The following is a 23647-nucleotide window of genomic DNA, read 5'->3' as shown; positions in this document are numbered from 1 at the left end:
TTTCATCGTGAGAAGTCTGTCCCTTCCTGATGGATGGCCCACCACTGCCCAGATGCCAGCTTCTTCCTTCCAGCTGCTCACGTGAAATGTTTGCCTCATGCCTGCTTTGTGGGGATTCAGGCTAAGAAGGTGAAGCCCAGCTGGAGACCAGACCAGCCCCTTTCTTGAATCAGTGGGCTGCCAGGACTAGGCACAGGTGGAAAAGCCAGTAAGAGAACATCAGGTCGATCCTGAAGAAACCGTGGGTCCTGGCCATCCTGGGACCCATCCCAGGGCAGTCTGGCTCCCTGGAATTGAATGTCCATTCACCGTGGTCCAGAGTCCAGCTCTCTGCCCTGCTTTGCGGCCAGTCTTCCACTGCAGCATCTCTGTCCTCCCTTTGGTGTCCATTCTCTCACAGGTGAGGTGGAACATGCCCTCTAGGCTTTCCCTTTTCTGGCTACAATTTGTTGTTCTAGACCTTCACCTTCTTTTCAAAACCAAGAACATTCCCCACTTCCAGCCCCAGGTCCCTGGAGTCCATAGGGCTCCTTCTGCCCAGGGCCCTCTGACCACCTCAATCCTACCACCTTTCTCGGTGTTACGAAGAACTGGGAAGAGCCCTGTGCCGATTCCCCCACCTGCTGGTCTCTCTGGCCCCTAACCTGTCCCACCGCATGTCTAGCTCCCTTGGCCTGGCTCCATGTCCTCCTCCCACGCCAGTGACACCTCCGAGACATTTTTCCCTGTGTGAAAATCTCCTTCCCTCCATCCGCAACAGCCAGCCCTGTTGACAGCACCTCTCTGCTGTTCCTGACCCAGAGGAAGGGCCCTCAGTTCACCCAGGGCTCTGCCCCCACCCGATGCCTGAGCCCAGGGGTAGAGGGAGGACAGGTGCCAGCTCAGAGGAGACGCTCGGCCCCTGCACAGCCAGGGTTCCTTAAGTAAAAGCGCGCTCTTGCTTTATGCTCGGTTCCTGTGTGACACTGCTTTATTGATGCACGTACTCACTTCAGTCTGTGGCTGGAGGAGAGCACAAGGGCTCCCCGCTCCCAGCCACTTGGCCTCAGAAGCTGGCTACCTCACTCCTTGAAGAAGGTCCAGGTGCAGGTCTGGGACAGTCCTCCATGGTCCCTGTTCCTCCATGGGCAGCAGGGGTCGAGAGACCCACAGGCCAGGCATCTCATCCTGGTTGTGTCCATGTGAGGGTGAGACCTCAATCTGGGTCTCGGTGGGGAAGGAGTGAGCCTCTAGGATTCCCAGTCGTCCTCATCCTCTTCTCCAGGTGGCTGCTGTGGGGGAGGCAGAGGTGGGATGGAGTCTGACATTCGGGCAAAGGCTCCTCCTGGCCCCTCGCTGGCCCCTGTCGCGGGTCCTTTCCCAGAGATACCTGGGAGGGCAGAGATGGAGGTTGAGGGAGTTAGTTTGGGACACCGGTTCACCCAGCCACTGGAGACTTAAAAAGCAGAAGAAAAAAGCAGAATGTGCAGGATACAAAACATCCTGAGATTCGCAGCCCAGGGAAGGCAGCCAGGCTCCGTTGTCCTACCTTTACGCCGCATGACCAGCTTGTTAAAGAGATCCGACATCAGGTCCCCACCTTGGCTTGTGGCTCTCACTGTAGCAGGAAGAAGTCCCAGGTCAAGAAGGATGAGGGGACCAAGGAAAAATCTGCCCCTGAGGTGATCTTCTCAGGGCTGGTCCTCTTTTCTGCTCACTCTCCACACCTGCCAGCCCCGCCCCCCAGCCACAGCATCACTGCCAGGTCCCAGAGCTGCAGGCGGTCACTGGAGCCAGCATCGGAGTACTATTAAACTGGCAGAGCTGCCCTGTGAGACAAAGTGGGCAAGGAGGAGGGGCCCCACAGTACAGGCAAGGAAACTGGCCCAGAGAGGTTGTTGGGCAGTTTGCCTGAAGTCACAGCACAAATCTCAGAAATCTAGCTCGAGCTCAAGCTCAGGACTCAAAGGCACTACGGCTTTGGCCCCGGGTGTTCTTTTCTTTTAAAACTTTATTTATGTGACAGCCAGAGAGCACAAGCAGAGGGAATGGCAGAGGGAGAGGGAAAAGCAAGCTCTGCACTAGGGAGAGAACCTGATGCGGGGCTTGATTCCAGCATCCTGGATCATGACCTGAGCCGAAGGCAGATGCTTAACTATCTGAGCCCCCCAGGCGCCTCAGGGCCTGAATGTTCTGTTCGTGCTACACTCAGGATGCAGGGCATGGAACTTGCGGCCTCGAGAGGCTTGGAGAAGCAGGACTGCGCTATCCCTCCAGGTCTGCAGTCCCTACAGCAACTCAAGTTCCCAACCATGTCCTAAGACAGCTCCTGGCAGAATCTGAGCTGGGGGAGGCTTTGGCTCCTGAGTTTAGAGAGGAAGGTTCTAAGCGGGCTACAAAACCAGGAAGGAACCCACAGCTTAGGCAGGAAGGGTGGGAATGTTAGGGACGGCTGCCCAGGGCTTCCCACAGACTGCCTGGGGAAAGCATGGGGCAGGTGAGCTGGGTGCTGCTCCTCTGACCTCTTGGGAGTCTGGTGGGGGCTACAGGGGACAGCAGGGTGGGAGCAGGGGCTCTTTACTGAGAGCCCCCCTACCAGAGCGGGCTGAGGATCCTCTCACCTTGCTCCTGCTCCTTCTGTTTCTTCTTCTCCAGCTTGCGCTCCTTGACACTGCGGAGCTTGGCCTTGCCGATGCCCCCAGCCTGGCGGATGGACTCCAGCAGAGTGGCCCGGCCACTGGAGGGGTCCACCACTTCCTTGGGAGCTCCCTGGACTGCAGCTTGTGGGGGGGGGGGGCAGGGTGTGAGGAAGAGGGCTGCAGGACAGCCTTGCCCAGCCTGAGGTTCTGGGGGTCCAGGGACTTCCCCTTGAGCCTGGCTGTGGGTCTTTCCTTTTGAAAGAGGAAGCCAGTGAGTGAGTCTGAGCTCTGGGAGACCGTGTGCAGCCTGGATGCTGTTTGCATCTGCTTGAGCTCAGCCAGTCCTATGTCCAGGCACCCCTGGTCCCTCTCCTAATGCCACCTAGTTTAGGGGCCACTGCAGAGGTGGACTGTGGGAATCTACTGATGGAGACAGTGTCTGAACTTGACACATGAGCCAACATGGGGTTTCTGTGCCACCTTTGGGTGCTGGAGATAGCTGGGGAGATGTCCTGCTAAAACTGAAATCCTGCCATTTACATATAGGAGTACTTTGTTGCTGAAGCCTTCTACTGTTTCCAGTAGCTGCCCCTTTCCCACTGGTGTAATTGGAAATGGGGGACAACGGCTCTACCTGTCCACGTCCAGGCTCCCTCTATTCTGGAGATAAGAATTCTGGGGGGCTACGGAGTTTGAAAGCCACTATTTCATGAACCCAGGGGAACAAGATTTTAAAAACAACTATTCTGAAGGTCTAGAATTTATGGTCCTATAAACCTACAGGAAACCCTCCCGGGATCCAGAAATTCGAGGCATCCTCAAAGAGCACACGCCCCCTCGCCCTGACCCTCCACATACCCCAGTGCTGCTCTTACCTAAAGGAGTCATGCCGCCACTGCTGTCCTCTTCCCTGGCACCTTGGACCGGGGAGGCCATGGGCTGTGGCGGGGGTGGGGGAGCGTTGACCAGCACAGCCGGAGCTGGGGGAGGCGGTGGTGGTGGTGGCGGTGGGGGGGGTGCTGTTAGCACCCCATCCTCTGGGTCTGAAAGAGAAGTGTGGGAAAGTGTGAGGTGCCCAGGAATGCAAGTGGCCAAGTAAGGGGGTTCTTGCCCAACTGCTGCTCTCTGCTCACCTGGCTTGAAAGTCTCGGCCACCTCTGTGTGGAAGGTGGGCAGCTCTGGAATGGTGCCAGGGGCGGAGGGGGCGATGCCGGGGCCCAGGTCAGCGCTGTACATGAGGTCATCGGCGATGCCTGGCAGGTCAGGCAGGTAGGACGGCACGTCGATCTCAGGCACTTGGCCCAGGTCAGGCACATAGAAGTAGTTTTCTGGAACCTGCAGGATTAGGTGGGGGCACAAGCGGGGGCTTGGGGCTTGGGCCCTGCAGTTAGACCCTGGGGCAGTCAGCAGGGCCTAGTGCATACCCATGGACAGCAGGGTGGGAGCAGGGGCTCAACAGACCGCTCACCTAGAGGACGCCGCCAGGCTTTCTTGTCCCCCCTCCCCGGCAGGCAGCATGGGCTCTACCTGCTGCTCCAGTTGCTCCCTCTTGCTGATGGACAAAGGGGCATCGAACAGCTTCTCCTCGGTTTCTGCCCCCAACATCACGTGGGTCTTTGTTACAGCACCAGCCAAGGGGTCCAGAAAGACATACTTTTTGTACCTACAGAGGTGGAAGGGATGTCGGGCAGCCCATGGTCAGCTCGAGGCCCAGGGTCCTGACCCAGCTTTCCTACTTCATCCAGGCCAGTTAGTCTATATTGTGGACACCAACACCTCAAAAGAGCAATCAGACTGCTGGGGCCCCCACAAAGCCAGGCCAGGCCACCCAGCCACCCTCCCAGGGCCCCGCTGTGTGCCGTACAGGTTCTCAGTAGTGTTGAACAGCAGCAAGGAGCTGACGGAGCTGATGTTGCTGGGAAGGCCCCCAAGCCCCTCCTCGGCCTCATCCTCAGGCTCAGGCTTGGTGTTCACACACACAGGGAAGTATTTCAGCTTCTCCTGGCAGGGGCAATAGCGCAAGGTTGGTGGGCTTCGGGACTGGGCCAAAGTGACCACCCATCCCAGTCCTAGTCCTCTCGTGGAATAGAGCCCTCAGTTCCTCCCCAACACCCAGGACCACCTCTGATCACCCCCTGTAAGTGTGTGAGCCCCTCAGACCTGCAGAGCCCACTCGTCCAGGGGGCGGTGCTTGCTCTGGATCCTGTGGCGGGGGCGTCTCTGTAGGCCAGGGTCCTGGGCACCCATGAAGATGGACCCGTACTCCTGTAGGCGCTCTGGAGCTGGGTACTTGGCACTGGAGAACACCTGGGGACACAGGGAGTCCGAGATGCTCCAGAAAGTCTGGGGGGGGTGGCAATTTGGACTAGAAAGCTTGAGGTGTGGCTGGGTAAGGCGGGCAGAGACCTAGGAAACTTCAGGAGCAATGGGAGGGAACAGGGATGGGATTTCTGGGACTGCCTGCCAGCCAGGGGGACTCGGGGTCACATGGTCTACCTTGATTGCCTTCTTGCTGCCCTTGATCTTCTCAATCTTGGCCTGGGCCAAGGAGACTCTCTCCCCAATGGCCTGCAGCTGCCTCCGGCTGAGCTCTACTCGCTGAGAGATTCTGCCATGGGGGTAAAAAAAGAAACTCAGCAGCTGAGGGCTGCTCCCCAAGCCCCTGTAGTCTCCTGCACCCCTGCTTCTATCTGCAGACTGCAAAGGCAAGGGCTTCCATAGGGTCCCTTAAAATACAGTGTTACCTGCTTGTCACAGCTGACCTTTAACTGTCCAGGTGATAGATCGGCATAGATCTCTACTCTGAAGGGTCTAGATGAACTCTACTGAGTTCTTGGAGCTCTGGGTATGAATGGGCAATCACCCTGGCCCCAGGGTGGTGCCTGGACTTGCCATCTGTCATGGACAGGGCCCCTGTCTCCAGGAATTTACAGCCTCAAGCAGGGGCAAGCGGAGAGAAAACAGTCATGATTCCTGTACAAAACTGCCTATTTCCAGATGAGACTTGAGCTCCCAAGGAGGAGGGAGGGTGGGCAAAGCTGGGTCTAAATCAAGTCCCAGACCCACTCATGTGGAACTGCCCTGACACACAATAAACGGTTCCTGTGGATAAAGTCCTCACCATGGTTCCTGTGTGTGGTCAGAGCTCGCTCAGAGGCTTCCACCCACCATTCCTGGCGCATCGGGCTCCAGGGACTCCAAGGCCCTGAACAGGCCAAACATGTTCCCGTGTGGCCTCTGCACCGAATGGAGTGCCAACCCTGCGGACAGCCCCGGGACTGGCTTCTTTGCTTCACCGAGCACACTCCTCACTGAAGACTTCCTGACCACTGCCTCTATAAATGTGCACCTGTCACTTTCCAATCCCCCCTTTCATGGGGAGCCGCTTGACATGCATCTATCGCCTATCTGCTCTCCAAGGGGGAGACGGCTGGGCTTTGTTCCCTACTGTCTTCCCAGCACCGACACCTGGAGAGCTCCATGAGTGACTAACACCCATGCGCCCTCAACGCAGATGCTCAGGAGCCTCACTTTCGCTGCCCCTGTTCCTGAGCAACGGCCAGGTTCTTCTCCCTGCGGAGTGGACTGGGTGAACATGGGCCAGGGTATCCTCCTCCCAGCTGCTCCGCCACCTGCAAAAACCCCAGTTCCTGCCCATGACCTCCACGCCTCCCATTCAGAGAGGGTGCGTGTCGGCACCCACCTGGCCAGAGGGAGCATACAGGTGAGAAAGGCAGGACTGCCAGCGCCAGTTTACCGGGAAAGAGCAGAGGCCACAGCGATGGCAGGGGGGCCCCCACGGTCTCTGGGGTCACAGAACACCAGGATTTCTTTAAAGGTCAAGGCCCTGGACCCATCTTCCTAAATCAAACCCCACCAACTCTAGAGGATTCTGGCCCCCCAGAGAACCTGCCGGATCAGCCAATTTCACAGCCCAGGGGTCTTGGCTCCCTGCAGTCTCCCTGCTTATTCCTGGCCCCTTATGTACAGGGGCTCACTGAGGCGGGGGGCTGGGGTACAAGCAGGCACGCAAAGCTGCTTAGTCTTCTCTGACAGACTGGGCTGAGTGGGTGGCGAAGGAGACAGAGGACTGAGGGCAGAGCTGCCTTCCAGTGAGAGGACGAAGAACCACCAGACTTGCATGAGCTCCATCTCTTCTGACAGGAAGAAGGATTTGTGTCTGCTGAGAAAGGGTACTTGTGCGCAAGTCACCTCCTCCAGCTCCCAGCCCAGCCATCCTGCCCAGGGTGCGGAAGCCACCTCAGTGGTTATATGACAGCTCAGCCTGAAGTCCACACGGAGAGTGGGAGGGACAGCAGAACTGGAGAGGGACAAAGGACATTTTGTTCTCGTTCTTCCACCAAGGAAAGAAGGGCTGATCTCTCTTAGTTGTGAACACAGCTTAACCATAAACCCTGGCAAACTTCCAGAATGGATTATTAAATCGAGGGTCTGTAAGCCCTGTGAAGAGAAAGAGGCAGCTCCCAGGGGTCAGCATTGTTCTAAATTCATAGCCTTTCTTTTTCTGACAGGGATATTAGACTGGTGTAGCAGGGGAAAACCTTAAACATAGTGCATCCTGAGTCAGCAACGATTCTGACAGCTTCTCACAAAATCCTGTGGACGAGATGGAGCTATGGGGGTTGGAACACATTTAGAAAAACTCAGAGCCAGATGAGGAACAGCGCCCGAAGTGCACTGCTGAGCAATGGACTGATTTTAGCCTTGCACGCAGTTCTCTGGCAGGGCCTTGTCCAGCTCATGCAACACTGGGTTAGTAAACTGGGGAGAGCAAATGGAGGAGGGTCAACATGGTCTGCATGGGGAATCAAGACTCACAAATCTCAAGAGTCCAGAAAGATGGACTGTAATCAGCAAGACGAAACTGACAAGGTGTAAGCAGGTGTAAGAAGTCCAGTGCACAAACGCAGAGGATGGAGGGTTAGCAGCAAGGCCTGATGTTTTGGTTAACTAGAGCTCAGTATGAGCTAAAAGTGTGTTAAGCAGCTTAAAAAGGAAACGGGATCTTGGCGCACACAGCTCCTTGTCCCTTCTCCCTTCTTTCAGTAAACAGGGGAGGGACATCCACTCTCTTGGGGGCACTACAGAGGAAACAGACCCCAGATTAGTGAGCTAATCTGTGCTGGGCACCCACCTCTCTATAGCTGTGTCCCCTTTAAACCGGATCCACAATTTAAGAGAACTCTGAATTCCTTCTAGACTAACTATAGGTCTGTCTTAGTCACTGCTGTGTCCCTAGCACCTTTCACTGTGTCTGACACGTAACAAATACTGGGTGAAAGAAAAGTGACAAGTTCAAGAACGTCCAAAGGAGGGTGATGGTGAGGAGTGAGCTACTCACGTCCTGAGTGTTCTGGCAACAGGTGAGGTGACTTAGACAATACAGTAATTCTCTCCATATGTCAAAACTGTCACAAGTGCTGGCGGGTGGAAAGCGACTGCACTTATCCTGTTACGCCCAAAGGCAGCATGAGGACCAGCGGGTGGAGTTACAAGGAACCAGCTCTCAGTTCTGCACAAGGAGAACTTTCTAGTAAACTTTCCTTCTAGGAGAGCTCTGCAAATCGGCTTCCTGCGGATGAGCACCCATCAGAAATGCTCCAAGGAAGGCTGCTGTGGGGGGAAGGGGAAAGCAGACAGGATTTCCAGAGTCATCCAAGAGCCTACCAGTCTAAGTAACGGCCCCCAGGCTGTCCAACCTCTCACAGTAGGAGCCGTGGTGCCAAGAACACAGAGCACGGGTGAAAGGGCTCTCACGAGGGGAGTGGCAGTGCCGAAGGTGGCAACAGGAAGGACCAGTAGGCCACATGCAGCTGGGACGGAAAGCCATGACTGATTAGCAGTGCCCTCCACGAGGGTTTGGGGGAGTAGTGGCAAGAGGGTGATCTGTTTGCCATTCCTAATCTACACTCCCTCACTCGGAGGTCTGCTTCATGGCAGGTCAGTTTCCAAGCTTATCACTAAAGCCAAGTCCCCAAAACCCCAGAGTGGTCTCTGTGGGTGTCAGGAATGGAACGGGCTCAGCCAGTCTGCTCAGAGCCCGGGACAGAGATGAACCAGGGAGCAGACATCTCCCAGCGACAGAAGCAGGTACGTTTACCATCTAATTCGAGGCAATTCAATGAACTGGCCTATGCCTTGGGCTTCTTCAGCTGCGACATGGGGCTGGTGACTTCTATAGCACGGAAGAATGAGCAGCGGTGTGCCATGTTCCCGCGCTAGCTGCTGAATCAGGTGTTAGTACCACCCACAAGGTTAGTAGGGATGAGGGGCTCCAGGTGCTCAGAGGAAAGCAAGAAGAGGCGGTGCTGAGCAGACATGGGGAAGGACGGTCCAGGCCCAGGAAACAGGCACTTCACAGGGAACACCATGAAGGCAGGGTGATGGGAAGCCACTCCTCCTCCCGGAGCACCACAGGGACCACCACTTGGGCTCCCGGGCCCCACCTCCCATGCTGACCCCCCAACCCCCTCACAGATGATTTCCAGCCACAGCCTCCCCACCCCCTGCAATCAGCACACCTTCCCACCTGCCCACGGATGCTGCTGGGGAGGAGGGAGCACCAGCTGGTCCTCCTCTTGCAGGTCCTATCCCTTGGCATTGAGGACACTGAAAGCTCCTGTGTCACCACCTCCGCCCCCCCCCCCCCAGCATGATTAGGAATGATCTGCTAATTATGCAGGCAGCTGACTGAGCTTCCTAACCTTGGGAGTCACCAGGTGCCAATCAGAGCCAGGAGAGGACAGGAGGAGGGGAGGAAGGGGGGCAGAGGGGAGAAGATGGGAAGGGAGAAAAGAGAGGGAGGGAAACCAGGAAAAGAAGGGAGAAAGGAGGGCTTGGAAAGACAAAGGAGAGGCAAGGGAAAAGCTTTGCAGAGAAAAGGAATCCTTCCCCAGGGCTGACGGGAAAGGCAAGCGATAGCACCCAAACTTCCACACACGGAAGCTGTCCAGCTCCTCTTCCCTCCGCCCCCCAACCCCCTCTGCCTCATCATCTAAGTCATGCGAAGCAGGTGACAGGTGACGTCTCTGGGCGGCTATTTTGGGGCCTGGCTTTTCCCAGGTGAGGACAGGCAGACGCCCGGACAGGGGGAGACACTTGTCATTCTCTTCAGGCTCCGCAGCGGCAGAGGCGGAAGGCCAGCTCGGAATGCTAATTTCCCATGAGCTCACCTATCTGCGGAACTGGGCCCAGGAGCCCCTGGGCTGAGGGGCCTGGGCCTGAAATAGGGAAGCGGTGAGGAGGAGACACAGATACCCACATGCCTCTTTACATGAGGTTTCAAGCAGGTGGAGTAAGCTTGAGGGGAAGATGCCAGCCGGGGTCCCTTCCCCAGGACAAAAGCCCATGAAACATGAAAAGCCCACGGGGTGTGTGGATTGCTGCAGGCTGGAGGGTGGGAGGAGCAGGGGAATAAGGCTGGGTCTGGGCCTGCCCCACCCCCACTATCCCTGACCCCTCCCTTTCCTTCATCCTGTTCCCAACCTGTCATCATGTCCCCTCATTACTTCCTCTGAAATGTCTCTTCTCCAGCCCTCCCTGAGCTCCCCTGGACTGCAGCCTCACCCCTCCCATGCCTGGACTGCAACCAACAGTTCCTCGAAGCCCCTCCCTCCCCTCCTGGCCACTCTTGAGTGCTGCCTGCTCAGCTGTCTCTAAACCCTTCTGTGGCACCCTTCTCTGCTCCAGAGCCTCCCTCCAACGCCCAAATAAAGCAAAAGGCCCTGTCCTGTTAGGGGAAGCCCCCACGGGCCCTAACCGACTCGTTCTAACAGCTCACTTGCCCCATCGTCCATCCCCCTCCCTCAGCCCAGGCACATTCCCGAAGCACTGCAGAGCACAGAAAGCAGTGAGAGGCCCTGAGAGTCTGGCTCCCAAGGCATGCAATCAGAGGGGGGTAAGCAAGGCCCAGGGACCCAGAGAAAGCGGACTCTTCACACCCTGTTCCACAGTGCAGGAGCTGAATGCGGGGCAAGTAGCAATGTCTGCACCCCCAGTACAAAACGGCCCGTTCAGGCCAGCCTCCCCTGGGGAGCCCGGAATACACCATGCTCCTGTTCAGGCCTCTGATCCATTCACACCCATTTCTAGACCCCAGCAGAGGCCCTGCACACCCATATTCCTACCCCTGCCTAACCACAACCTAGCCCTCCTACGGCCTTCAGGAGGCCTCCCCTGACCACATAGCAGGCATGCAGGTTTCCTCTCCAGCATCCACTTCTTCCTTACTCAAGTAGGGGCCCTCATTTCCTTTGGGGAACCCACTGCTCCACAGGCTCAGGCCCTGCACTTCAGGTGGGGCTAAAGCCAGGGGAGTAATGCAGGTAACAGGGTCTAAGCCCATCAGTGTGTCATGGCGCTCTGGGATAGACATGAGAACCCAGCCAGGCTAGTGTCCCTCTTTCCTATTGGACCTGATCGTTGAGTGCAGGAGTATCAGCCCTGCTGGAGGCCAAGGCCTTTCTGGGAATGCAGCCAACAGAGAAACAGCAAGCTGGGATGGAATGAAAGAAAAATTAGGTACTGACGACATTGGTTAAGCCCTGAAACTCCATATCCTGCTCCACGGACTGGTTACTATTTGCTTCAGCGGGTTTGGGGAGTTCTGAGGCCTACTTATCGTCTCTTCTCTAGATCCCTAGAAGTTGACACGGTTCATGCTACACAGTGAAGAATCAATCCATCTCAACTTGGTGTTTCCCCCATTCTAGACTACAAGGTCCTCGGGACAGGAACCATCGCTGGGACCCCTCAGGGTCCAGCAGTTTTGGCCCAGGGTGGGAGGTCAGTGGGGTGACCAGGCACCAGGCTCCCGAAAGGCACCCTAAGCTCCCTGGACCACGCCAAGGCTCCCAGGAGATAGATTTCCTGCCCTTTCCTCATTCCATCCCTGGGCACAGGGACATGAAACTGTCTACAGGTGCCAAATGCCAGGAAAGTAAAGGCCAGTGTGCTAAAACTCCAGTGCCCCCCGTAGAGAAAGGCAAGCATACAATCACAATCCTGGTGAGAAAACACAAATGTTTCTGACGGGTTTGCTTTTTGCCTCTATTTTGGTCGCTGGGCAGGGGGTATCTATCATCTGGGACTGATGGCTCTTAAAGGCCCGTGTCCTCTTGCTAATGTAGTCCCTGGGCATAGTTAGCACAGACATAAGCGCAGAAAGGGCACATTTCCGAAACTACTGATAGCAAGTTCACGGAGGAGGAGCAGAAGGGCTGCTCCCGGAGGGCGCATGCTGACCGCCCAGCCCTCAGTCAGGTGTGGGTGAGTGGCAGCACCCACCTGCTGAAGATGTCTCCAGAGACCTTCTGAAGGTACTGCAGGGCATCGGCCACCTGCTGGATGGCCTCCTCCCGCCGCAGGTCTGGCTGGATGAGGGGCACGGCGTAGGTCTGCCCTGCCAACGAGTGCTGGGTCCTCATGGGAGTCATGGTGCCTGTGGATGGGAACCAGAGCATGAGGGACCAAGTGCCAGGAGGATGGAGCCCAGCCCCCAACCTAAGCACCCCCCCAACCCACCCACCCCCTCCTGCAACTGTTAGCTGTAGAACTGTTTGCTGTAGGTCCCACCTCTGGAGGTGGGGAGTGGGGGACAGAGCAATGGGTGGGAGGCCAGGAGCTCCCTGGAGCTGGTCCTCTGTTGATGCTTGTTGCATCAATGAGGGAGGGCCAGTGGTAATGACAACAAAGACCAGAGAGAAGCAGTCAGAAGTGCACTCCTCTGCTAGGCACCCTTTCCATCCATTATGTCATTTCTACCTCCCAAGCCTAGACAAAGAAGAAAGAAACCATGGCTGCAGAGTGAAAAAGAGGTTGGAGCAGAGGGATGGATTGAGGGGTGGGGGGCAGAGAATGTCTGTGTCAACTGCCAAATGATACCCAGGTCTGGAAAAGCACAGGAAATGCAGACTCCTGGGTTCTTTTCACTCTGGCCCCGAGGAACTCAAGACCTGTTCCTGAGACAGGACAGGTAGTGGCTGGTGACTGGGCTCTGCTCCCCCAGGCTACAGCTAAGGGGGGCCAGGAGGAAGGAGGGGCATGGGAGGGTGTGGGACAAGGAGGAAAAACACTCCTTCCAATTGCAGGATGAGGGCAGAGTCTATTTATACTGGGTTTAATTAACTCCGCTCCCTGGTGCCATTAAAGCAGCAATCATGCTGCACACGGCACTGATTTGATCTGCAAGAGATGTACCAGGCAGAATATTAAGGCTCCGGGCCCCTATAAATAGGCCTAATCACAGCCCCTCAGTAGAAGACGGTGAGGAAGACATTAATCAGAGCTGGCACTGTGCTACAGACCTTTTCTCTCTGGCCCCATGTTGGGGCCCCTGAGTGCAACACAGATGGAGGTGGGGCAAAGTAAGTGTAACAGGGAGGGCTGAGGAGGCCTCACGGGGGCTTAAAGAATGGTTTGACTTGGGGTAAGTCGCTTGCCTTCTCTGAATCTCTGATTTTTCCCATTTCCCATTTTGCAGTCTTGAGCATGGCACCACTCTCCAAGAAGTGGTTCTTCACACCATCTTCTCCAAGCTGGAGCTTACTCCTTTGCTCCCTCTTCTGGCTTCCCCAGCCCTTCCTTCTCCGGGGGCTTGTTCCTCCTACCAGCCCTCCGGGTCAGCTCTTCAACTTCTTCTTGGGCAGTGACATCCTCAGTCAGACCCGAGGCTGCCTAGCATCCTCTTCTGGGCTGCAGAGTCCCTCCTCACTTCCCCACTTCTCTTCCCTCCTATCACATGACCCAAGTGGGGCCAGCTGATGCCGGAAGCCAGGAACCTAACCCTCTGAGACCACTGCACTCCTTTCAAGAAGCCCCCCCCCCCCCATTTATATTCATATTGATGCAAACTTGCTGGCCTTTCTAACCTAATTCTGTACCTCAGTTTTCCTATCTGTAAGCTCAGGAGAGGGTAAAAGGTGGAGATACTTCTGTGCACATTTTGAGATAGTTCCTTGTAAATTATCCCAACTGTGTGTGTGTGTGTGTGCACAGGAGGGGGTCGTACGGGGACAAATCTCAACAAGGAAGTAGCAGGTCCACTCAAGAATTAAGAGACTGAGGGGTGCCTGGGTGGCTCAGTCAGTTGAGCATCTGCTTTTGGCTCAGCTCATGACCCCAGGGTCATGGGATCAAGCCCCACATCAGGGTCCCTGCTCAGTGGGGGGTCTGCTTCTCCCTCTCCCTTTGCCTGCAACTGCTCATTTATGCACATGCTCTCTCTCAAATAAAATCTTGAAAAAAGAAAAAGAACAAAGAGACTGAGTACTAATGGTTAGTTGTTTATTATTCATTCAGTCTCCAGACATCTCGGGATCAGCTACTAGGTGCCAGCCATGATGGCAACAAAGATGAGTAGGGCACTAGGCTAGCCACAGAGACAGCCTCACAAACAAACACCACATGACAAGTGCTCTAATTCACAATACTAGTGGCTAGGGGAGAAGCCCCAAGGAAGGAGTGATCATCCCCGCAGAGGTTGGAGGAGTCAGCAAAAGGTTCTCAGTAGAAATGGCATCTCTCTACCAGGCCCAGCCAGGCACTGGGGAGAGGGCATTCCAGGTAGAAAGACTTGAACAAAGGTGTGTAGGGAAGGGCAAGTAAGTGGTGCTGAGTGTTAAGGGTACAACTATCCTTGGGCCATTAGCAGGAAAAAATTTAAAAAAGCCAGATTGTGATAAACACTGCATACCCCAGCAAGAAGTTGACTCCGAAGCCCTTACGCCCAAGCTGTCCAATATGCTAACCTCTAGCTGCACATGATCTGCCGGAGTGCAGGGTGGTGTTAAGTGCAAAATGTAAACCAAATTTCAAAGACTTAGTAGGGAAAAAAAAATGTAGAATATCCCATTAAAATTTTTATATTGATTACAGGATGAAATGACCGTATTTTAGATACACAGAATTAAAGAACATCTATTACTAAATCGATTTCATCTGTTTGTTTGTTTTCTTAATATTTTACTTATTTATTTGAGAGAGCACGCGCCAGAGCGAGCTCAGGCAGGTAGAGGAGCAGAGGGAGAGGGAGAAGCAGGCTCCCCACTGAGCAGGGAGCTCCACGCGGGACTCGATCCCACGGCTCTGGGATCATTACCTGAGGTGAGCGCAGACGTTTAACCGACTGAATCACCCAAGCTCCCCAATCTGTTTCTTCTTACTTGTAAAATTACAACGTGGGGCTCACGCCGTATTTCTATTTGATGACACCACCTCACAGAATATGATAAAAACCATAAGACACCATACCCGCCTCTCAGTGCTGTTTAATCACAGAAGTGCACGGACTCCTTCCCGCAAACCATCCCGGGGCCCCCACTCCCAGGGCCCTCAGCCGCCCAGGTTAAACAGCAAGGCCGGACGCAGTCAGGAAGCAAGCGCGGGGAAAGCAGCGAGACAGGTCACCTAAGAGGGGCCGGGGAGGGAAGGGAGCTGCTGAAGGGGTCTCCGAGGACTCGGTCGAGCCCGCTTGCAGGGCCCAGAGCATGAGGGACCAAGTGCCAGGAGGACGGAGCAGAGTGTGCAAAGACCCGTGAAGGTCACGGGACCGGCGGGCCGCGACGGAGAGGGCGGGCTGGAGCCCGGGCCCCGAGTCAAGCGGGCCGGCAGGGCCCTCCCCGCACCCCGGCCTCGGCCTCACGCCGCGGAGGAGAGCGGCTCCAGGGGTGCTGGTGAGCGGGGAGGGGCCCGTCAGACTCGGGGCAGAGGCTCGGCGCCGCTTCCGGGCGGGCGGCGCGGCGGGAGGGCAGCCGGGTCGCAGGCCTGTGCGGCTCGGCGCCGGGCCTCCCAAGAGGAAGGAGCGCGGCGTATCCCAGGCCTCGCCGCCTGGCCCGGCCCTGCCCGGCCTCTCGGAGCCCCTCCCTGCCCGCCTCCACGCCGCATCCCGCCCCTGCACGACCCCGCGCAGCCCCGGGGTCCCCCGCGCCCTCCCCCGGCCCGCCGCCCGCACCTCACCTGCCCGCCGCCCGCCGCCCCGGCCGCCCCGGCCGCCCCGGCCGCCGCGCTTCCGCCGCGCGCGCTCCGCCGGGTCCTGGCGCCGCCGCTCGGCCTCTCGGGACGCTCGGCCCGCTGGCGGAGCTCTGCGCAGCCAGTGGCGGGCCCCCGCGCAGAACAGGCCGCCGCCCGCGTCCCCCCGCCGCACCCCTCGCGCGTGCTGCGGGGCGCCAGGTTGCCGGGAGCCCTCACTCCTCCCGACGCCCCGTCACCTCCCCGCCTTCCGCTCAGACCCGGCCGCGCGCTGCCCGCCCCCTTCGTCCGTCCGCCCCTCAGCGCCGCCCCCGCGCCGGACCCCGACCCGGGACGGGTCCTGGCCCCGCCCTCCCTCCGCCCGCGTGCGCCCGGCGGTCCCGGCTCGGCCTCCGGGGCGCACAGACGGACAGAAGGTAGAATGGTGGGTGTGCGGCGCCTGGGCTGGTGGTTTCGTGCGTACAGACTTTCGGTTTCTTTCTGCGGTTTCTCCCACCGCCTTGGACTCAGGCTCCCCTGAATCCTCTGCCCAACCAGGCTTCGGGCTGCATCGGCCGGCGGTAGCGAGAACCCTAGCAAGTCGCTATAGCCGGAATCCCCCGGCCTCTACGTCAGATCACCCTCCGTATTCGACCGCGCGCCTCATCCCCCACGATCCCCCCGCGGCTTGCCCTTCGTTCCTGCTCCCCTGAACAAGAATCCTGTTGGTCGGCCCAGCAAAGAATTACCTACCCTCTTAGGGATTTTTCCATCCGCTGCCCCGACCCCCGCCTCCCCACCTTGGCTAGAAATCCCCCTCGGCCATGCTGTGTTTGCAAGGGACCCTGCTTCTGTACCGAGGTCTCTTTCTCCCTCTGTTGCAAAGTCCTAAATAAAATCTCTTCTTACTGCTAACTGTGCAGCTCTAGTTTTCTTTGACACGTCAGTTCGGAATGATGAGAAAGTTCTGGAGACTGGAATGCTTGTGGCCTGCTTCCTTTTGAGAGCTGCAAAGAGAGGCTATCAAAGCACTCTGTGGATGATTTGTACACAGAAGGAAATTTGTATGTGCCCCAAGATGTTTGTTTACACACATGTGCACGCACATGCTGCCACCACATACCAAAACTGGCTGTTTTCTCACAAAAGTGCTGCTAGGCCGCTGCCCCCCGACCCAGACCACCCAGTGCACCCTCAGTTTACCCTCCACTACATAGTTCTTTACCTAATCCACAGAGAGGCTCATCCCACACCTAATTTAAAAGATTTCCTAGCAGCTAGATAGCAAAGACCTTTCACTTCAGTCACTCAAGTTGCAGTGGAATCCTCGACCTCACAGCAAAGAAAAGCTAAATGTCATCCTACTGTGGGAACGCTGAGGCCCACCCTGCCCTTGCTGGCCTGTGGTGTGGACTCCATTGATTCGTGATGCCCAGGATAGGGAAACCACAGGGACAGCAGGGGACTAAAGGCTGGCAGGAGCTGGGGGCAGGCGAGGAAGGGAAGTGGCTGCCTATGGGTACCAAGTTTTATTTTGGGGTGATGGAAAGGTTTGATCACAGAAGCTGTGATTGCACAGCCTCATGAAGGTACCAAAGTCCACTGAATTTTTCGCTTTAAAATGGCCCATTTTATATGACTTTCAGCTTACTTAAAAAGAAACAATGTGGTGTCAAAGAAATGCTGTGTAAGCGCTGATTATTCCGCTAATGCATTCCTGGACTTCCCGGACGGAGGGCCCAGCCTGAGTCTTACCTACGCTTCGGTGGCCTCCTCGGACCACCGATGTGGGATGGAATCCGAGAATTTGAGAGCTTGAAATCACCTCAGAGGTCATAGAGCCAGTGCCACAGGCTTCAGGCCTTTTCTGTGTGTCAGTGGAGGCTGAGGAAGACACAACGGCCTCCTTCCCCATCCTCCCAGCGAGCAGCACTGGCCCCCAGGCCTTCAAACAAGTCCGGAAAGTGACTCTGAAGCAGATGATTGCCAGAACGTGGCCGTGTTTCCTTACAAGCAGTGAGGGCAGCATAGGGCACGGGAGCTCGGAGCATTCAGAAGGGATGGCTTTCAGTTGTGCCAGTAGAAACCTCGTTCCGGGGTTTAAGCGTTAGGAGTTTCTACTTCCACGTTATAGGAGAACCCGATGGAGGCAGCACAGGGCTGGGACGGAGGCTTCATGGTTCCTTGAGGAAACTGGAATCTTTCATTGCTGCCTTAGCACATGGCTGTCATCTTTATGGTTGTAAAATGTGTGCTCTGTTCCTGAGCATTGCGTCTGAGTTCTAGGTGGGAAGAGAGGAAGCATAAAGGAAAAAGTTATAAGGGCAGATAAGAGCCCAATTAATTCTCTCTCTTATTTATTTGACAGAGAGACACACACACACACACAGAGAGAGAGAGAGAGAGAGCACAAGCAGGGGGAGTGGGAGAAGCAGACTCCCTATTGAACAAGTATCACAACGTGGGGCTCGATCCAAGGACTCTGGGATCATGACCGGAGCCAAAGGCAGACGCTTAATGACTGAGCCACTCAGGTGCCCCTGACTCTTTTTTTAAAAAGCTCCCCTAAAGGAGTACTTGGGTGGCTCAGTCAATTAAGCATCCGACTCTTGATGCAGCTCAGATCTCAGTCTCAGGGTTGTGAGTTCAAGCCCCAAGTTGGGCTCCAGGCTGGGCGTAGAGCCTACATTAAAGAACAACAACAAAAAACCAACTTCCCTGAGAATCTCGATCCAGCAACTTCCGGTTCCATTTTATGGGCCAGGACTGGATCGCATGACTCTGCTGGCTCCAAGGAAGTCTTGACAAATGGGTGTTGTTAACTGGGTGTATTGCTGTCCTGAACAAAACTGAGATTCTACTAGGGAACAAGGGAGAAGGAACAAAAGGCAGCATCTGCTAGAGCTACCTCGGCCTGGGTCTAGGAGTTGGGGGGTTGCTCAGGGAAGGCTTTCTGGAGGATGTGATGCCAGAGATGAAGTTTAAAGGCAAAGCAGGAGTTACCCCAGTGAAGCAGGGTGCAGTTATAGGCATTCCAGGAACATGAGACAGCAGGGGGTACTAATTGAGTACCCTAGCTGCCACATCAAGCCAAAATTATCTAATGGCTTGAGCATGATAGAAGTTTACATCTCACTGATGGGACATCCAAATCAGCTGGATGGTTCTCCCTCACGTTTTAACTCAGGGACATTGGTGCTTTCCACCTGCGGCTCTGTCATCTTCAGCACGGGGCTTGCAAGTTGGCTGCTCTCCTTGGAAGGGGAAAGAGCATGAGGACCTTGTGCGAGGTTTGAAGGAACGTGCATGGAAGTGGCGTACGTGGCTCTTGGGCATGTTCCACTGGCTACAGCTTGTTCCATTGACCACATCTAACTGCAGGGGAGGCTGGGAAATATGGTCTGTCTATACTCCCAGGAGCAAGAGCTAGCTGGTTTGTGCAACAGAGGTCAGGAGGTGAGGAAATGTACACTGAGGAGTGGAATGGGGAATAGGAGACAAGACCGTGAGCAGTTCGATGTTGCCAAAGTTCAAGGGAGAGAGAGGGGGGTCTCGATGAGACTGAGAAGTAGGTGGGAACCAGATCACAATACTAGGTACCATTTTTGGAGCTCCTACTCTATACTGGGCAATGCGTTTGGTACTTTACATATATAATCTCCATTATGTTGGGTATCTGAATTGCGGAGACGAGGTGAGGGATCACCTCTGTTTGTCTCACATAACAATCCTATTTCTTCTATTTTATTTTTTAAAAAGATTTTATTTATTTATTTGACGGACAGAGATCACAAGTAGGCAGAGAGGCAGGCGGCAGCGAGGGGGTGCAGGGCGGGGGTGGTGGAGCCAACTCCCTGCCGAGCAGAGAACCAGATGCGAGGCTCAATTCCAGGACCCTGAGATCATGACCTGAGCTGAAGGCAGAGGCTTTAACCCACTGAGCCACCCAGGCACCCCCTATTTCTTCTTTTTAAAAAATATTTATCTGAGGGGCGCCTGGGTGGCTCAGTGGGTTAAGGCCTCTGCCGTCAGTTCAGGTCATGATCTCAGGGTCCTGGGATCAAGTCCCGCATCGGGCTCTCTGCTCAGCGGGGAGCCTGTTTCCCCTCTCTTTCTGCCCTCCTCTCTGCCTACTTGTGATATCTCTGTCAAATAAAAAAAAAAATTAAAAAATAAACAAACAAAAAAAACATTTATTTGAGAGAGAGAGAGAGATCAAGCAGCGAGAGGGGTAGAAGGAAAGGAAGAAGCAGACTCTCCTGCTGAGCAGGGAGCCCAACGCAGGGCTCAATCCCAGGACCCCGGGGATCATGACCTGAGCCGAAGGAAATACCCAACCATCTGAGCCACCCAGGCACCCCTCGAATAACAATCCTATTTCCTAGCAAGTGTATAGAGCTTTAGTGTATGCAAAGCAAAAGTACATGTATGATACTGAATACTTACAAGAATCTGGTGAGGAAAATATTCCCATCATCCCCATGTAGAGTTGGAGAAAAATGAGGCTTTGAGAGGTTTAAGAACTTGTCCAAGGTCAGGCAAATCCGCCTCTTAATGAGCACTCCCATCCACTATATTATATTACCTTTCAAAGAGGGTCTCATGCGTCCTAGTGAGGAGTCTGGACTTGAGCCAGCATGTGTTGAAACCTTGGGATCATAGCCAGTAGATTTGGAAGAAGCCGCCCCTTTCTAATGCCAAATCTGGGTTCCCTCAGATTTGTTCAGGCTTACCTGAATCCGTGGCAGCCGGGCAGGAAGCCTTTCATAAAACCATGAATGCGTTCTTCTTAGGGCAGACGCCCTCCTCTGGGCGCTTCTCCCCTTGGAGCCAGCCCTCCCCTGGCTCTCCAGGGGAGGGAGGGCTTACTTTTCAGAGGGAGGGGACAAGGAGCCTCAGTGCCCCTCTCTGAACCCAAGAGGTAGCTCTCTTGCCAACCATGACTGTAGAGGCCAGAATGGGGGGCGGTAGGAGAGCTGTAATGTCCCCAAGTGGGTCATTTTGGGCTCAGAGAGGGGGACTGAAGCTCTCCGTCCGTCCCCTCCTTCTGAAAATGGAGCCCCTCCTCACCAGCGAAGAGAGAGAGGGGGACTGGAAGCGGGGCCACAGGAAAGGCCCACTTATCCATTAGGCACAGTAACACGATATTTTCAAGGGATTGCAAAAATATTTTAATTGAAATCAGAAGAGAAAAATGAACCGCAGATCCAGGAAGGTATTTTAATACATATGAATATGTTCATCTATATGCCAACAGTCATAAAATCTAATTTTTAATATTTTTTTATGGAGTAAGGTCCTCATGAAGGCAAAAGTGCTCAGTTTATGAAAGTAATAAGGAGGCTGGTACGTGAAAGTGATGGGGAGATGGGGAGGGGTGAGCGCATGCGCGTGCATGCGTGTATGTGTGTGTGTGTGTGTTTCAAGCCACAGATTGAGGCCCCAGGACTTTGGGTTCTCATGTCTCCAGCTTTTGGACTTACTATGGTCATACTTAAGAGCTGCAGGCTGCCACTGTCCATCCCGCTGAACTCCACATATGACAGGCTCTAAGAACCTGGAACCTGGCCCCCAGGGTCCCTGCCCTGTATGGGTCTGCATCACAGGAGTTGCATCCCTCCCTTCCTGGCCCAGTCTCCATAGCTCTGAAATCCCACTTGTGTGGGAGCTGGGCACAGGGCAGCAGGACTAATCCTTGAAATAGCTCAGGGAGGATTATCCCAGCCTCTCAGGGGCAGCACAGCCAGGCTCATTCCCAGGGAGGAGGAGGCCAGAGCGGAGTGGCTGCCCAAAGTGGGAAGACTGGGGAAGGTGAATATCCAGCAGAGATCCCAAGCCCCCACGAGGCAAGGAGGGGGTTCCTGAGGGGTGGGACTAAATCTCAGATGTGGGATTATGCAAATCAAGCCAATTCCAGGCAGAGATCTGAAGCTTGAAAAAAATCCAGCCTGGGGGAAAGAATTTCAACTATAAAAAATTTAAAGCACGGAATGTGATATATCTCTTAAAGTGCTTATTTAACCACCAAATCATTCTGACACAATGAACCATATGTGAAACGTCCCCCCCACCCCCCCCCCCCCAACCATAGGCACCACGCTACTGTCCATGGTTAGGTAGCTTCTCTGTTTTCTTTCCTTTTTCTTAAACCAAGCCAATATTGAAATCCTGTCTCTTCCAGTGGGTGACAAGAAGGCAAGACCTGACTCTTCCGGAGCTGCAGTCAGGGGAGAATACCTCCTGATCCTGCAAGTGTGTAAATCTGCTTAATCAGTATGCAAATTAGCTCTCTGGCATGCTAATGTGTATGCATAGACATAAGAATCCTGATAGAAGGACCAGGTGAAAAGTGGGCCAGGGGAACCAGGGATGGGTATGAATCCAGGGTGGCTCAGGACTGGGGGTGGGGGTGCAGGGGGGAAGGGAGGCTGTTGTTTGAAGGTCTGGGTGGACATGCCGGGGGCAGTAGGATCTGAGCAATTGCAGAAAGCAGCAGCTGAGTGGTTGAACTGGGGCCCAGACTGGAGAGGACTAGGCTCGAGCCATTGGTCATTTGTAGGCACTGAGCACTTGAAATGAGACTTCTGTGTGCCACTGAGGAGCTGAATTGTTAACTTAAACTCATTTAAAAAGAAATTTTAAAATTGAGTCGGTTATTGGAAAACTTAAATACATGTGAGACAACTTGGGTGTGTGAATTTACTTTTTTGACATAAATTTTGCAAAATCTAAATACAGACCATGTATTTTCAATAAAAATTTAGCATCCAAACTGAAATGTGTGGAAGGGTAAAATACACAGTAAACTTCTTTGGCTTAGAATGGAAGGGGAATTTTTTCAAGTATCATTTATGATTTTTTATGTGATTCCACGCTGAAATGGTAACATTTTGGACATATGGATTAAGTAAATATAGTTTCAGTTAATTTCTCTTTTTCTCCCCAGTTTTTTTTTTTAAAGTAATCTCTATGCCCAATGTGGGGTTTGAACTCACAAGCCCAAGATCAAGTCACATGTTGCATTGACTGATCCGGTCAGGCACTCCAAAATTAATTTCATTAAAATAAAAAAAATACTTAAAATGTGGCTACTAGACACTTAGAAATCATATATGTTGCTCACCTTATATTTCAATTGGACAGCTCCTCTCCAGATGTAAATAAAGGCTGCTAAGAGGGACCTGACTCTGGCTTGAGGTGGAAGAGAGAGATTCACGAGGCAGGGCAGAAGGTTCTCTAGGACAGAGACAAAGCTAGCCTGGTGGGAGAAGCAGGGGTTAGGGGAGACGAGAGTACAGAGACGACTTGACTTGGCAGTGTTAAAAATGTGTTTCGGGGGGCAGGCCGTGTCTGTTAGTTTATATCCTGAGGCTTAGGTGTCTCTTAGCTACCCCTGGATCTGTACCCCTCAGTGTCCCCTGCTGCCTCCCCCCGCCCCCCACCCCTGCGCTGCCATCTTTGCTCACGTGCAGGCAGAGGGGCAGGTCTTCTTCCTCCTTGTATTCAGAGTATTAACATCATGCCAGAGGTGCAAAAGACACTTAGCAAGTATTTTGTTGACAGATGGAATGACAGCCCAATTGCTGTTCACTTCAGCGGGCTAACAAGTAGGTGCTGGGGTGAAGAGATCTTAAGGAGAGAGGACAGGCCCTGAGAGAAGGGGATGGGGAGGGCCTAGAGGCTGCTTGGAGGAGACTGACCTCATCCCCTGGGGAAGTGTTTGGGTCAATCCCATAACGGCTCCCCAGCCCATCTTCCGTTTGGATTTTTTTTTTCCAGTAGCTTCCTAACTGGTCTCCTGCTTCCACTGTAGACACCTCAATCTGTTCTCAACATGGCAGCCAGAGGTGTCCTTTAAAGCATGTCAGATCAGGTGACAACTCCGCCCAAAACCCTTCTCTCAGAGTAAAGCCCTAGTCCCTTAAAATTGCCTATGTGGCAACAGGCTCTAAGGTGACCCCCGGGATCCCCACTGCTTTGTATTCATACCCATGTGTGACTCCTGTCCCTTGAGTGTGGACCAAACCTGTGACTTGCTTCTAACCAAGAGAATACAGCAAAGG

General features: G+C 54.5%; 2 protein-coding genes and 1 long non-coding RNA gene across 7 annotated transcripts in view; 2 read left to right on the top strand and 1 right to left on the bottom strand.

Annotated features, from left to right (window-relative positions):
- Nucleotides 1–945, top strand: part of DDX11 (DEAD/H-box helicase 11) — a 36760-nt gene extending 35815 nt beyond the window's left edge. For all 3 annotated transcript variants that reach the window (XM_059184488.1, XM_059184487.1, XM_059184486.1), the window contains exon 28: nucleotides 1–945. In XM_059184488.1, the coding sequence (XP_059040471.1) occupies nucleotides 1–30 (30 nt within the window). In that variant the 3' untranslated portion in view covers nucleotides 31–945.
- WASHC1 (WASH complex subunit 1) lies at nucleotides 942–15698 on the bottom strand. Of its 3 annotated transcripts, none has more exons than XM_059184490.1 (11): nucleotides 15594–15698; nucleotides 11925–12078; nucleotides 5115–5226; nucleotides 4779–4925; nucleotides 4483–4619; nucleotides 4146–4281; nucleotides 3752–3953; nucleotides 3494–3661; nucleotides 2601–2759; nucleotides 1529–1597; nucleotides 942–1369 (listed from the first exon to the last, which is right to left on the bottom strand). In XM_059184490.1, exons 2-11 carry the CDS (start codon nucleotides 12071–12073, stop codon nucleotides 1230–1232), a joined length of 1419 nt encoding a protein of 472 aa, XP_059040473.1. In that variant the 5' UTR covers nucleotides 12074–12078; nucleotides 15594–15698; the 3' UTR covers nucleotides 942–1229. The 3 variants fall into 3 exon arrangements, with proteins under 3 accessions (XP_059040473.1, XP_059040472.1, XP_059040474.1); XM_059184489.1 differs by lacking the exon at nucleotides 15594–15698 and adding an exon at nucleotides 14889–15081; XM_059184491.1 differs by lacking the exon at nucleotides 15594–15698 and adding an exon at nucleotides 14889–15081 and having other exon boundaries at nucleotides 942–1271.
- Nucleotides 15699–15903: 205 nt separating this feature from the next.
- Nucleotides 15904–16499, top strand: LOC131838389 (uncharacterized). The gene is made up of 2 exons (XR_009356583.1): nucleotides 15904–16029; nucleotides 16143–16499. It is a non-coding gene; the product is annotated as an uncharacterized LOC131838389 (long non-coding RNA).
- Nucleotides 16500–23647: the final 7148 nt, after the last annotated feature.

This window comes from Mustela lutreola, chromosome 8 (assembly GCF_030435805.1).
Source record: "Mustela lutreola isolate mMusLut2 chromosome 8, mMusLut2.pri, whole genome shotgun sequence".
NCBI classification, from domain to species: Eukaryota; Metazoa; Chordata; class Mammalia; order Carnivora; family Mustelidae; genus Mustela; species Mustela lutreola.
This window is presented reverse-complemented; position numbering and strand designations above follow the sequence as displayed.